This window comes from Malus domestica, chromosome 13 (genome assembly GCF_042453785.1).
Source record: "Malus domestica chromosome 13, GDT2T_hap1".
NCBI lineage: Eukaryota > Viridiplantae > Streptophyta > Magnoliopsida > Rosales > Rosaceae > Malus > Malus domestica.
This window is the reverse complement of record NC_091673.1, coordinates 38,960,119-38,974,117: the sequence shown is the minus strand read 5'-3', so window position 1 is coordinate 38,974,117 and position 13,999 is coordinate 38,960,119. Positions and strand designations below refer to the sequence as shown.

At 37.7% G+C, this 13,999-nt stretch overlaps 1 protein-coding gene and 1 long non-coding RNA gene across 3 annotated transcripts; one reads left to right on the top strand and one right to left on the bottom strand.

Annotated features, from left to right (window-relative positions):
- Positions 1-8,358: 8,358 nt before the first annotated feature.
- On the top strand, positions 8,359-10,976 carry LOC103419810 (amino acid transporter AVT1H-like). Of its 2 annotated transcripts, XM_008357899.4 has the most exons (4): positions 8,370-8,711; positions 9,211-9,818; positions 10,244-10,594; positions 10,722-10,976. In XM_008357899.4, exons 1-4 carry the CDS (start codon positions 8,447-8,449, stop codon positions 10,752-10,754), a joined length of 1,257 nt encoding a protein of 418 aa, XP_008356121.1. In that variant the 5' UTR covers positions 8,370-8,446; the 3' UTR covers positions 10,755-10,976. The 2 variants fall into 2 exon arrangements, with proteins under 2 accessions (XP_008356120.1, XP_008356121.1); XM_008357898.4 differs by having other exon boundaries at positions 8,359-8,711; positions 10,244-10,976.
- A 115-nt stretch (positions 10,977-11,091) lies between these two features.
- Positions 11,092-13,092, bottom strand: LOC139191014 (uncharacterized). The gene is made up of 4 exons (XR_011575147.1): positions 12,859-13,092; positions 12,679-12,757; positions 12,329-12,394; positions 11,092-11,499 (listed from the first exon to the last, which is right to left on the bottom strand). It is a non-coding gene; the product is annotated as an uncharacterized lncRNA (long non-coding RNA).
- Between the last annotated feature and the right edge of the window lie 907 nt (positions 13,093-13,999).

Here is a 13,999-nt window from a genome sequence, read left to right as displayed (position 1 = left end):
ATAGGGACACAAAGGTGAAGTCCTTGCCTAGTTTCCGTCTCTAGAAGTGGTTTAACACTTCAACACTCAATGATTTCAAAATCATCATAAGTCCATGTTGATGGACTATTTTTGTCAACCAACCATTATGTTCTAAACATAATTACAAACTTTCAAGAGTTGTTCAAGGCAACTCTCATTTCTTCATACAACAATTTGTAAGTGAAGAATCATGGCACATAAAGTGTCCATGCCCTTGTGCTTTCTTCTCAAGTTCTTTGTTCATTTAACAAAGAAACAAGCACTAGTGTTTGCATTAGCTAAGGGTTGTTCAAAGCAACTCTTATTTCTTTATACAACGATTTGTAAGTGAAGAACTATGGCATTAGAAGTGTTGTCCTCTTTATGATAGACTTATCTAACATGTTCTTCCAATGATACATTATCAATAGGAAGATTGTGAGGATTAGACTACTTAGGTACATATACAATCCATTTAAGACAATCTTTGGGATTGTGGTACCAAGTCCGGAAACTAAAGCATTCGTTTTTTTATTTGTCATGTGTTGGATAGCGTTTGCAAATATATTGGTAAATAAATACATAACGAATATAAATTGATTGATTTTAAGCCATTTGATTTGGGTCTTTAAATCAAATAGCACCACCCACTATTTTTGGCAAATTCCATATCCCTCATTGGAATTCGAGAGTTTTGGATGAAACTCTTAGTAGGGTATGGGAGACTCACCATTACCAAGCCCACCTCAGAAGAATATCATATTGGCTAGCAACAATAATGATGAGAGGATAACGCTTTAGCCATTTACAACTTTTGTAATTACCCATCTAATTTGGCCTCTAGAAAATGATGCCTCAGAAGAATATCATATTGACACCATTGTACTTAGTTAAGTCATTCCCACCATGCTAGTTCAAGTAGGGGTTCAAGAATGGCCTCAGAAGAATATCATATTGACCATACTCGTTGCCTACCTTTCACTTCATCATATGTTTATAGGCTTCTCCTGAATGTAAGCACATACTTTGCATACCCCAGAACTGGACGAATACAGTGTATGAGTCACAAACGATTGAAGCCTACCATGGTGGAAGGCCTACGAAAAGATGTTCAAAGCATCTCTCGCTTATCAACTTAATAATGTTTTGGTTGAGGGTTTTAGGTCTCATCATATATAAATATTCATTTTAATCTTTATTAAAACAATTTTGGTCCTATTACAACTATTGGTCCATTTGATTGAATTTAGTTGTATATAATACTCCCACTATGCTTATAAAATGGTTTTTAAAGCAAGAGTATATGATACTACTAATACAAACTTTGCATTCATTTGATGGACTATATAGTTGCCTTAGGGCCTTAGGATGACTATGAACCTTTGTTTAGATTCAACACGAGCCTAGTGTTGAATCTCGGTCTAGGGATGGTGATTGATTTTAGTTACGCGTTTAATCACATTAAGGCGTGTTGTCTTAGGGGCATTGGACCCAACTACTTCAATTTCATGCATATCAAATAAAGCAAGAAAGAAGTACTTCAAAGTAAAGATGAGCTTATGCTCTTTACAACATTTGAATGATTCAAATTACTTTAAAGTAAAGAAGAGCTTAAGCTCTTTTACAACATTTGATCAAATCAAATTACAACCAAAATCTAATCTACACATTCCCATGGTTCAAACAAATTTGAAACGGCCTTTCACATAGCTCAATTATCGTAGGCTTAGGTTCATAATCACCCTTTAATTAATTAACGCTTTAACTAATTAAATTGAATGCAACATTTTCATTTGGTTTTTGTATCCATAAAATTGATTTAAATGGAGCTAAATGAAATGAAAATCCAATTCTCATTTAAAGAGACAAAACAATTTTGTTCTTAACTTAATTTGGGCCAAAATGCAATAACCTCAACTTTTGGGGTCACTTTGTAAAAACACAAAAGTCCACTACTTCATGTAATTACAACTAGAACCCAAAAATTTCAACAAATACAAAAACTTCATTAAAGGAGCAAAACAATTTGTCCTTTAGCGTTTTTGGACCTAAACGTAAAAACGTAAACTTTTGGGCCAAAGTGCAAATACACAAAAGTATCAAAACTTTATGTAATTGCATAAAAGCCCCAAAAGTACTCCCATTGAGGGAGTGGCCGGTTTTAGAGAAGTGAGTGATGGTGTGTGAGTTGATTTTTGAAGCTTTGACATAAAGCATGCAAGTGGTGCATGACATAAATGTCATGCAAGTGGTGTGTGTGAAAGGGAATTAATCCTTACACACCCACCAATATTTCTTACACCTTTCTAAATAAATATCTAACACATTTAAATATATGATAAATCATAAAACAAAAACTTTATGAAATAAATCAAAACTTTGAATCAAAACACCAAACTTTTTGTTCTTGGCAAAAATGTCAAGAACAATGAAGAACACTCATGAAAACACTCAAAAAATTTCCATGAACATTTTTCACCCAAAAACATCCCAAAAAACCATTCAAACTTAAGGGAAATAACATATAACCAAACTAGGGTACATAGGGGTTCCAAAAGTTACTTGAAAACACTTTTAACAAGTCAAACAAGAACCCAAAAATCCACCATTTGGATTTGGCCGAAAATTCCCAAAAACATGGCACCAAATTTTAGCTCCAATATTCATGCTCATATGAACTACATCTACAACATTTGAGATGACAAATTTTCTAACAAAATTTACATTCAAAGAAACAAGAATAAAGCTTGTAACATATTACAACATTTAAATCAAAACTATGAACTACAAAACACAAAAGGATTCACCAACTACTAGACCTAGGCTCTGATACCACTTGAAGGAAAATTTTGTGAAAACATGTTCATTTAAGCAACATCTATAGCATGCAATTAACAATTAAAAGGCGGAATCATGCTTGTATGCACTTAAAACAAAACATTAACCATGAAATTCAAAGCCTAGTAGATTGGTGAACCAAGACTCAACTCAAAACAAAGTGAGTTGAGATTTATACCTTTGTAGATTCCTCTTTGCATAAGCAAAGGCTAATCACCCAAAGAGAGGGCCTTCATTCCTTGCTTCTTAGATCTATGGATTTGGATGGAAGAATATGTTTCTCCAAGTTCTCAAAATAGAGAACCTCTAAGTCTCCACACCAAGGTTAGATTTAAGTAGAAATGAGTGACCTAGAGGAAGTTGGATTGCTAGCTAATCTCCTCTAGGGTGGCCGGCCTCTTTAGAGAGAAATGAGAGCTTTGTGTTCTCATCCTTTCCCAAAAAGAAACCCTAAATGAATTTTGACTATAAAGTCATATTTATACCTTAATTCATTGGAGTGGCAAACTTGTAAATAAGTCCAAAACCCACTCCATCTCTAAATGGCCGGCCATAGGGATTCATTGGACTATTTGGGCCTTTGTGAATCATTATTCATTAAGTTGTCATACAACTTAAGTCAATGGACTTGACGTTCGAAGCCCATTGGGCCTTAAGGTCCAAAACTATCCCGAGGTCTTTAACGAACTTATTCGTTTGATTAACTAACATATTAATTAATCCTTGCCATAAATAATTATACCATTTAATTATTCTTACTCATCTCTGTTGTTTCTTCAATCTCTACCTTACACGGTGTACGATCCATTAGGTTCCTTTTTAGCGAGGCAGTGGGTGATTAAAACTCTTTCAAATCGATTGTGAATTGAAACTTACTTTCAATTCTCCCTTTAGTGTTTATACACGTTTAGGGCTTCCACAAACCAAGAGTGACACCTAGCAGCATATCAGGGTTACCCAAGCTAATCAGAAGAGGTAGAGAACCTATTCAGTTTAGGATTACAAATGCAATACGGTCTTTCTCTAATACAATACTCTTGACCACATTGTTTGGTTTGATAGTTTATTCATGTCTACTATCCAATGTGATTCGTGTGCTTATATGATTACCTTGAATGTGATTTGGAATGACTTCCTAAATCTCATTCATACTTTGGCCAAAGATTCTTAATCATATCATAGAGTATTCTCCCTCAAACGGTTTGAAGGTTAGAGATCCCTTGTTGCGCATTCACTTACCTCCATGACTAAGTGGCTTAACCCCAATGATGTCGTGGACACCCTCGAATGGAGTGACTTTGACACAATCAAAGATCAAGGACTTAACCACAAGACAACTATGATGCCTCAGGTCAAAGGACTACTTTGCATTATCCCAACCATGAGTTCTCATGTGACATGAGTATGAGAACTCCTCGTTGATCGTGTTCAGTGGACTCATTCGCTATTGAGCACCTACATGCTTGTCTTGATGTCACACACACCAATGACTCGAGACTAGTCACTCTCCCTGAGAGAAGACACAGCACGTACTGATCTTAACAGACTGTCAATGCCCAATTAGCAATCCTATGATCAGGAACGTTTAGGATATGTATACGAAAGAGAATGGTCTCATTAATCTAACTTGTTTAAATCATATTCTCCTGATTACATATTCCTTGGACTTATCGTTTAAGCATATAACATTTATATGAGACGGCTTAAACAAGAATCTTTGCCCTTGATATTAAACTAGATTAGTTTAACATGTGAAATGTCCGTAAAGTATCATCATATGATTGGTTTTAGGGCACATTTCCAACACTAGAATGATTTGAAACCCATTGACCAAAAGTCAACCGTCGATCAAAGGTCGACGGTAGGGTTCACAACCCTACATAACTCAATCTGGAAGATCCGCACCTCAGATTTTCGATCCGTAACTTCCCAAGAGTTTCAATAAGCTTCTAGAACAACATCCTAAAGTTGTGGATGATCCAACGGTTAGATCTCGGCCAATTGCTAAAATTAAGTGGCGACCGACATTTTATTTTACGAACTTACAAATCCAATTCGTGAAGATTCGTACATTAGATTCCTAATCCGTAAGTTCCTATTGCCCTCAAATATTATGTACTATAATGTATTAAGGTTTGGTGACGATCCATTGGTCAGATATTCAATTCATATAAGGATCAAGTGGCAGTCTCTATCGAAACTATGTTCAAATGATGAGATTTTGTCAGTCGAGCGTCACATATGAAATCAGAGTAACCAAATTAGTCTAGGAAGGGCAAGTGGGGTCTAGGCCCACGCGTCGCCACACACGGTGGCCAGCCGCCCCGACTCGCAGGAAAATTCAACTAATTCCAAAAATTCACAAATTTTACAGAAATGAAGATCTCAATGAGTAGAGCAAGTTTTATACTTGTGGCCAAGTCCAATTTGGCTGGGAAAAGCTTCAAATCGTTTTCGAACTACCAAAAACCTTGTAAAGGGTGTGCTTTGATTTGTCAATTCCGAAGCTCCGCCGCTCCAACCACTGGTTGGGTCTTGTTCCTGAGTCCAAGGGAAGGCTAATGGTGGTGTTAATAGAAGGAAATCATTGCAGGCTAATGGTGGTGTACCCGTCGGATTCCCGGTTTGTTTTCCACGAATTTGAGCCCCAAATGACTCGGGTTTTTGGTTGAAATGGGAGAGGTGAGGTCGTGAACAAGTTCCCAAGTGAAAGCTCGATGAATTTTACCTGAAAGTTGCCAGAGGAGCACCGAAATTTGGATTGGAGCTGCCGAGTCTACAGTCGGGTCATGGGTTTGAAACTGTTCGAGGAGAAAGGGTCCCTGATCCCCTGTTCTCTCCTTCCATCCTTGGCCCTCTCTTTCCTCCTCCCGATTAGGCATCTTCTCAGCTTCTTCTTCTGGTTGGTCACTCACTCCCTCTTCTTTCTGATTGGGCAGTAGCCTTCCCTTTTCTTCTTTCTCCCATTCCCCACTTCTTTTTCCCCTCACTTTCCATTCACAGCCACTCACGTGGCTCCTTAAAACAAGTCACAAGAAAAATATCTCCCAAATAATAAATTTATCAAGTTGTCTTCGATACTTGATGTTTCGTAAAATTTTAACCGTAGCTCCGATTTTGATTCCGCTTGCGCCTACGCATTCATATCGTTGAGTACTTCAAGAATACGCTAAAATAATATTTCGTATGTCTCTCTATATGTTGGTCAACAAAAGTCAATACCCTTGCCTCTAGGGCATTTTCGTAAATTAACATTTTTTAAATTTATAAAATCGTAGAACTAGGGACGGGTTGTCACACTCATTCTTCCCGATCTCTTGCACGATGCGTATGAAGTTTGATCCCCATTTCCCGACTTCTTTTAGCCGCCTAGACATGCATTAGAATGATATATATGCAAGGTTCTTAAAGACTCTAGGTGCTAGTCGGACGGTGGGCTGGGGCTTAGCGCCTAAGCGAGGCCTAGGTGAATTTAAGTAAATCTATTATATTTCGTGTAAATAAGTGCTTGTTTATACTTAATATATATATATATATATATATATATAATTTCATCATAAACTACAAAATAGGATGACATATATATTATGAAGTATTGGAACATAATGAAACTATGGAGAATAAATGTAAAATTTATTGAAAAAAATTAAATGTAAATGAAAGTTATATATTTTCTGTCTAAGTGAGTTGAAACCTAGGCGGGTCTGGACGGGCTACGTGAGGGCCTAGGCGGTCTAGGTGAGCGTCTCAGTAGGTCTGGGCGCCCTTTCTTAATTTTCAAACGTCTAGGTATTAATTGGGGGGGGGCGGTGACCAGCCGCCTAGCGCGAGGCGGTGCTTGTGACATCCCACATCGCCCAGGGGAGTGGATCTTGTAAGCCTTATATGTATATTCCCATCTCTACCTAGCACGAAGCTTTTTGGGAGCTCATTGGCTTCGGGTTCCATCGAAACTCCGAAGTTAAGCGAGTTCGCGCGAGAGCAATCCCATGATGGGTGACCCGCTGAGAAGTTCTAGTGTGAGTTCCTAGAAACAAAACCGTGAGGGCGTGGTCGGGGCCCAAAGCCCAAATCGGACAATATCGTGCTACGGCGAAGTCGAGCCCGGGATGTGGTGGGGGCCCGGGCCAGGATGTGACAGCGCTAGGCGGGGATTTTTAGAACAATGTATGTATGTCAAAAAGTAAATGCAGGTTAAATATGATACGGTGTGCATAAAAGGCACTAGGAAGGGACATGAACCATTTGTCCCCCAATATCCATAAAAATTAGTAGATATTATAGAATCTTTGCTACGCATTCTAGGTAATAAAAATGGTATCATTTTGTTTTTCTTCTCCAAGCTACGAGTGGAATGATAAGTTCTTTGGCAGTTGCATCTGGTTCGTTTGGCATCAATTTCCCCTACATGTTCTCAATTAGGTCTTGTCACATTTTTCAACTAAAAACGTTTAGGGAGGCAAAGAGTTGATACCCCTTCATTCATTTGGCATCATTTCCTACAAACACACTAGTTTAGGGAATTCGATATATATTAAAGATACCAAAAGAATATAATACATTGTGAGAATAAAGAGTATGAGAAATTTCGTGTACGTGAATTTCTAACGTGAAATTAACTAGGGCTCTTGTCATCATATGCTTAAAATAATAAATTTAAAAAAAATAAAAAATAAAAACAAAAGAATCGAACTGTTAATATTGGAAGATGTTTGCTAGGGAAAATTGGCAAATGGAACAACTTGCTAACGCAAGCAGGCCTATGGTGGGGATCAGAGCGGATTTGATTGTGGATCTTCTGGGTCCGTGCCATGCCCGAGTTATCAGGTTTAACGTAATACCATGCTTCCGCGTTTAATGATCGATATGGGATTGGTTGCACGTGTAGTCTACTATGTTGTGATCTTATGTGAGGGGACATGTTTAATATAAGTCCCACATTGGACGATTGAAGAAATAAAATACAATATCTAAGTATTTGGTTCCACTTTTAATACCATTAAGACCTTTTATGATAAAACCCACACCTAATAGGTAGTTAATTTTCTCAAGTCATCTTTTATCAAGTGGAATAACACAAAGGGCCGAAAAACATAGGCCCCAACACCACGTACTTCACACTGGGGGAGATATCTCTTTTTCACTGATAGCAAACTAACTTGCCTACCTAGTTCTGGTATCGCACAAGTCAGTAGCGTGCATCCACTAGTCAAACAGTACGCTAAAGCAGAACCGGTGACCTTAATAATTACATTTGTAGGAATTTGAACTCGGGATGGAAATTGGGGGTTCAAATAGTAACAGTTAGATTCTAATTGCAAATAGTAGTTAAAAGCATACGTGTACGAATTTCATTTTGTTATAAAAATATACCCTCTCTTTTTCTTCTAGATTTGGAAGATCGCAAAGTATTAATTTATACATCTTACAGAAATATTCTTTCAGATAGTAGTGAGTATAGTACATAGGAATATTACTTCCGTTCAGGTGTATATAAATATATCCACCCTTTCACTTCTTGTAGCAAGGTTCACCAAACTTGAACCTTTTAGTTACTTAAAGTTTCGTTTCGTTTCGTATCAATTATAAGCTAGCTTGTAGCTATAACATGAACATGTGGAACAAATTGTTTGGAAAATCAAAATCAAACTGCCTCCCACACCAAAATCAAGTTATTGTGAGCGATGCATTGCGGCGTGCGAAGTTGGCTTTGCAACAGCTGAGCTGCAATGTATGTCTGGAGGAAAACAAAGTTTGTAAGTGCGACCAATGCTTTGAGAGCTGCAAGAGAGTCGCGGGTGCTGATGAGCACCATGCAGAGGCCAACAATTCTGTTACTCATTCTGTGATCAACATGACAGGGATGCTCATAGGTATAAAAGTTTTCAAAAACTAGATTTATTTGATCCATAAATCTAATATGTGCATGTAAATTTTCAAAAACAAGATTTATTTGACAGTTTCAGTTCTTAAAAGACATTACAGGGTATCCTTATGATGGATGTCCTTTACATAAGATATATGCTAACCTTTCAAACTCTCGCACGTGCAAGAGATGTTTTTTTCGTCATGCACAAATTTTGCTCGACTTTTTGGTTTTAACTTTACCTAATTTTATTATATTTGTAAAAAGTATTTGTATATCTTAATGAGAAGCTTTCTCTTGATTTCAAATATATGTATTTATAAATATTTAGAAATTCTCTATCTTGGCAGCGTTTAATATGTTACTATCAACTGTGATTTTAGAAAATTTATCAAATACAAACATATTAGTGGCTCGACTAAAAATATTACCGACCAAAAAAAAAAACAAAAAGACTTCAACAAATATCGTAAATAATTACTTTTTGCATGCTTTTTGTGTTGCAGGTTTGGGACAGTTATCAACTCCATATGCCTTAGAAACTGGGGGTTGGTCTTCTGCATTCCTATTAATAGGACTTGGGATAATATGTGCATATTGTTCTCATCTCCTTGGAAAATGTCTTGACAAACATCCCAAGTCAAGAACCTACACAGATATTGGATACAACGCATTTGGATCCAAAGGAAAAATTCTAGCAGCATACTTCATTTACATGGAGATCTTCATGGCTCTTGTATCCTACACCATCTCTTTGCATGACAATCTAGCCACAGTGTTCCCCGGGATCCAACTCAAGGTTTCGTGGGCTAAGTTACCAAAATCTCAGCTCTTAACCTTCATCGCCATCTTGGTAGCTCTCCCCAGTCTTTGGTTGAGAGATCTCTCTTCTATATCTTTCCTTTCCTTCGGTGGTGTTCTCATGTCACTCGTCATTTTTATATCAGTGGCATGCACCGCCATTTTTGGAGGGGTGAAATCGAACCACACCATACCAGCCCTCCAGATTCATAACATTCCTGCAATATCTGGCCTTTGTATCTTCAGCTTTGCAGGACATATTGTTTTCCCCAACTTATACAAGGCCATGAAAGACCCATCCAAGTTCACCAAGGTAGACTTCTTAATTTATAGTCTCTCCAATCATAATAAGTTAATCTCTAGTACTCTTTCATTCTCTCTAAATTTAGAACACGTTACATAACTAAAATACTATTTCCAATCACTTGATCGCCGTTAACCATGAGAAAATAATTCATGTTTACCACCACCGTTGGACAAGAATCTAATTCGGATGTGACCTGATAAACTTGAATACCAATCATTCTGTTTTAATTAAAACTTGCTGATCGTGGACTTAAGTTTTTTTTCTGATCCAACGTTATTGGTGGGTGGGATTTGGACTAAGTAATAACACACTGAGCCAATAATGATTAGTTATCGAACTTAAACTACTGAAGTGATCAAAACCTAACTAAATTACTATACTTTTACTTTTATCTCTAATTTTATCCTTTTATATGTTTTAAATTCTTGCAGGTATCAATAATAAGCTTCACTTTAGTGACAATGCTTTACACATCCCTAGCATTCATGGGAGCCAAGTTGTTTGGTCCTCAGGTGAATCCTCAAATCACTCTAAGCATGCCTCCACATCTTATTGTGACAAAGATTGCTTTGTGGGCAACTGTGCTGACACCAATGACCAAATATGCTCTTGAATTTGCACCGATGGCTATCCAGCTTGAGCATAACCTTCCTCAATCTTTGAGTTCCAGAACAAAGTTGCTCATCCGGGGCAGCATTGGTTCAGTGCTACTTCTATTGATTCTAGTACTAGCTCTCTCTGTCCCATATTTTGAGTATGTTCTCAGCCTCACTGGATCGCTTGTAAGTATTGGCATTTGTGTCATTTTCCCTTGTGCCTTCTACCTCAAGATATGCTGGGGTCAAATTTCAAGGCCTCTCCTGGTCCTCAACCTCACTCTAATTGCATTTGGCCCCCTCCTTGGTACAGTTGGAACCATTTCCTCATCAAAGTTGCTCCTAATACACCTCAGCAGAGCTCACTCAGCCTGAAGAAGATGAACCAATCATCTCATACATGCCAATAAACTAATTTGCTTTTCCCTCTGGGATGAGTGTTGTGTCTCTATTTTCTCCTTTGATAATCTTTTAGCTTTTTCATTTTTCATGTAGTATTTTTGAAGATAAAGCTCTATACACATGTATCTACGGGTGTCATCATATGAATAAAGCTTTTATAATAAGCTGTTTTTTCTTCTTTTCAGTATATGTTGAATGATAAAATGTTCAGAACAAAATAATTGTTAAGATTTCAGTCTTGCGAAGTTTTCAAGTTGGACTCTATCTCCAACAATAATCAATAAAGCCAATTGGCTTGGAATTTTTTTTTGAAATTCTATTCATATGTTTGATAATACAAGGGAATTTTAATGAAAAGTGTTTTAACCAAAAAATGACACACCCCGACCTAGATCGAGGCATGCTAGCCGTCACATGGGAGTGACGTAACCATGTGCACAATGTGGAAGCAATAAGGATATACGAGAATTTCAAAGGAAAAAAAACCAAACTACTAGCAGAACTAGCTAAGATAAAGTGCTAGTGCGAGATTAAGGGTGAAATACACAATCAGAGCATAAATATTCTAGATGCAGTCAAGTAGGACAGTGCTAATTATACAACACCCAATGGTGATCCTACATTTATGATGTTTTGTCAGAACCCCCATCGAAATCCTCATGATCCACCAAAGCACTTCTACCTAAAACCTGGAGGGGCGCAAAACATAAAGTGTGAGTGGGCAAAAACAAAACTTTTCAAAATCATTTCATTTCTCATAAAATTCTAACCCCTCGCCGTAAAACCTGTATAATTTCCCAGAAAATAATCATAATAACAAGTTGAATCAGAAATCATACTCAAGATGAAAATCCATAGAAGTATACCATGCCAAAGTATCTCAATGCAATGCTATAAGTAATCCAGGCAAAATATATCAATGTCAAATATCGCATCAGCCAAATCCCTTTAACCCAATCTGCACGGCTGAGTATATATCTCACAACCAATCTCAATCATATCAAATCAAATCCTGCACACGAGTCGGAACCACCTAAAGTGGTCTGTACGACAAGACTAGGTGTAAAGTAAATATGCTCTAGTGCTACGATCACGTGAAGGCTGTGTGAATAATTGCAGGTCACCTACGAGTTGGAACCACCTAAGGTGGTATGTACGACAAGTCTGTGCACCTAACTTGGATCCAAGATGAGCATATGGTGCGGGAGGTGAACATCACGTGAAGGATTGTGCCCTAACTCTGGGTGGGAGCACTACCACCGAGATGCAGGTTTATGAGCTTTCAATACATCATATCATGTCTCGAATAATTGAAGCAATCTCATATCTTTAATTTATGAACTTACCTGGCACTTACTTGTGCGTCCGCATCACCAATCATAAATATATGCAACTACTAATGCGTATTAAAATAGACAGATACTTTGCATGGTAATTCAAAACGTAATTTCATTCAAATTCATTTTCTGGGAAAAATCAAGTATATAGGTATATACGGAAAACCAAAAGCCCACTCACTGATATGTCGAAGGGTCGTAGCCCTTGAGCCTCAATTGATGGCGCTCGCCTTAGGATAAGTCTCACCTATATGCAAAATAACTGAATAAACATTATTTGAAGCACATACACAAAACTAGGAAATAACTTCTCATACATTGCTCAAATGGGGTTTTTGAATATATCACCATGATCTACTCAACCTCAGGAACATCCCCAAATTTTAGAAAAATTTTCCGACCACCCACGCGCTGCCATGCGCCGGCCAAGGCACGGCCAGACGCGCCCCTATGCGCGGCCAAACCCTAACTGAAACTTAAGTGCCGTTAGGAATATTCCGTTAAAACCTTAACAGAAATTAACAGCGTTACCTGACGTCGTTAGAATATTCCGTCAAATATTCCCCTTCTTCTTCCTTGGATCGCCGTAAATCGTCGCTGGTGTCGGTTTCTGGAAAAATTATCAAACCTTCATATCTTTGTTGATTTTCAACCAAAATTCACAAAATCTATACCAAATTAAAGCTTAGGATGAGAGGAACAAAACCTTACCACTTTGGGGACCTAAGACCAACGAAATCTCGCTGGAGAAACTTCGATAATCCGACCAAACTTGAAACTTATCGAACTCAACTTCCTGACGTCCAAAACACTTCGTTTTTCTTCTCCGAGCTTCGTAAAGACGTCCTAAAGCTCACTAGCAGCTTAAAATCTCCTAAAAACTTTAGAATCAAGAGTGCATGAACACTAACCCAAAACTGGGTTCTCGGGAAAATGAGGTCTTCACGCCCAAATAATAGTATCAATAGGTTCCTGGGCTCGCAAGGAACTTGAATATGGTCTCCATTGGTTCGATCTGAGGATGGAAGTCAAGGTTCAAGGTTTGTCCGTACAATTGTATGGACATGGAAAAAAATGCGAGAGGGATGAGAGAGAGTCAACGAGATAGGGTGAGGGTATGTGTGTGGTCCAGTTTGCAGTCAATCGACCAAAACCTTAGGCCTTTTGTTCTAATTAGGTCCAAATAATAAGGAATAGAACCTATTGGTCCAAAACCTTAGTTTATACACACACACAACTCAATAATAAAAAGGGTATAGTAGAAATTTCCACGCTCTTGAGGATAAATAATATATACGTTCGGAACATGCTGTCACAAAAAATATTTTAAAGAACATTATTTAATGCAATTTTATTAATAATAAGGACAAAAACAATGGAGTTTTGGCAGTATCATAATTTTGGGTAAGGTGGTAGCATCGTAGTTAAATTGAAGTTTGGTGGCACATGTGGATGTGAAGTTCATACAAGGCAAGAATAACGAAATCATAGCTACAAAATAACAAACATCATTAGTCTAATCAACGGACACTCGAGGAAAAGGGGGAAGGTGTCTGCCAAAGAGCTTTCAATGCCTAAATCAAAGAGAGAGAGTTTGAGAGAAAATATTAACTAGAGAGTATTATGAGAATAAAGTGGCTATTTCAGTTTTACCTGTTTGACTTGGCTATTTATAAATCTGAACCCTTGTAGGCAACTAGGAGGGAGGTTGTAGGCCATACTAGGCAAACCTTAAAGTTCTGCTAATGATGGTGCAGACCAGTCTCTATAGTCTGGCATACGAGTAGTCTTGAAGATCCTTGTTGGTAAGAGCGCAGACATACTAAACATCCAAGAGGAGTCAGGTTTCTAC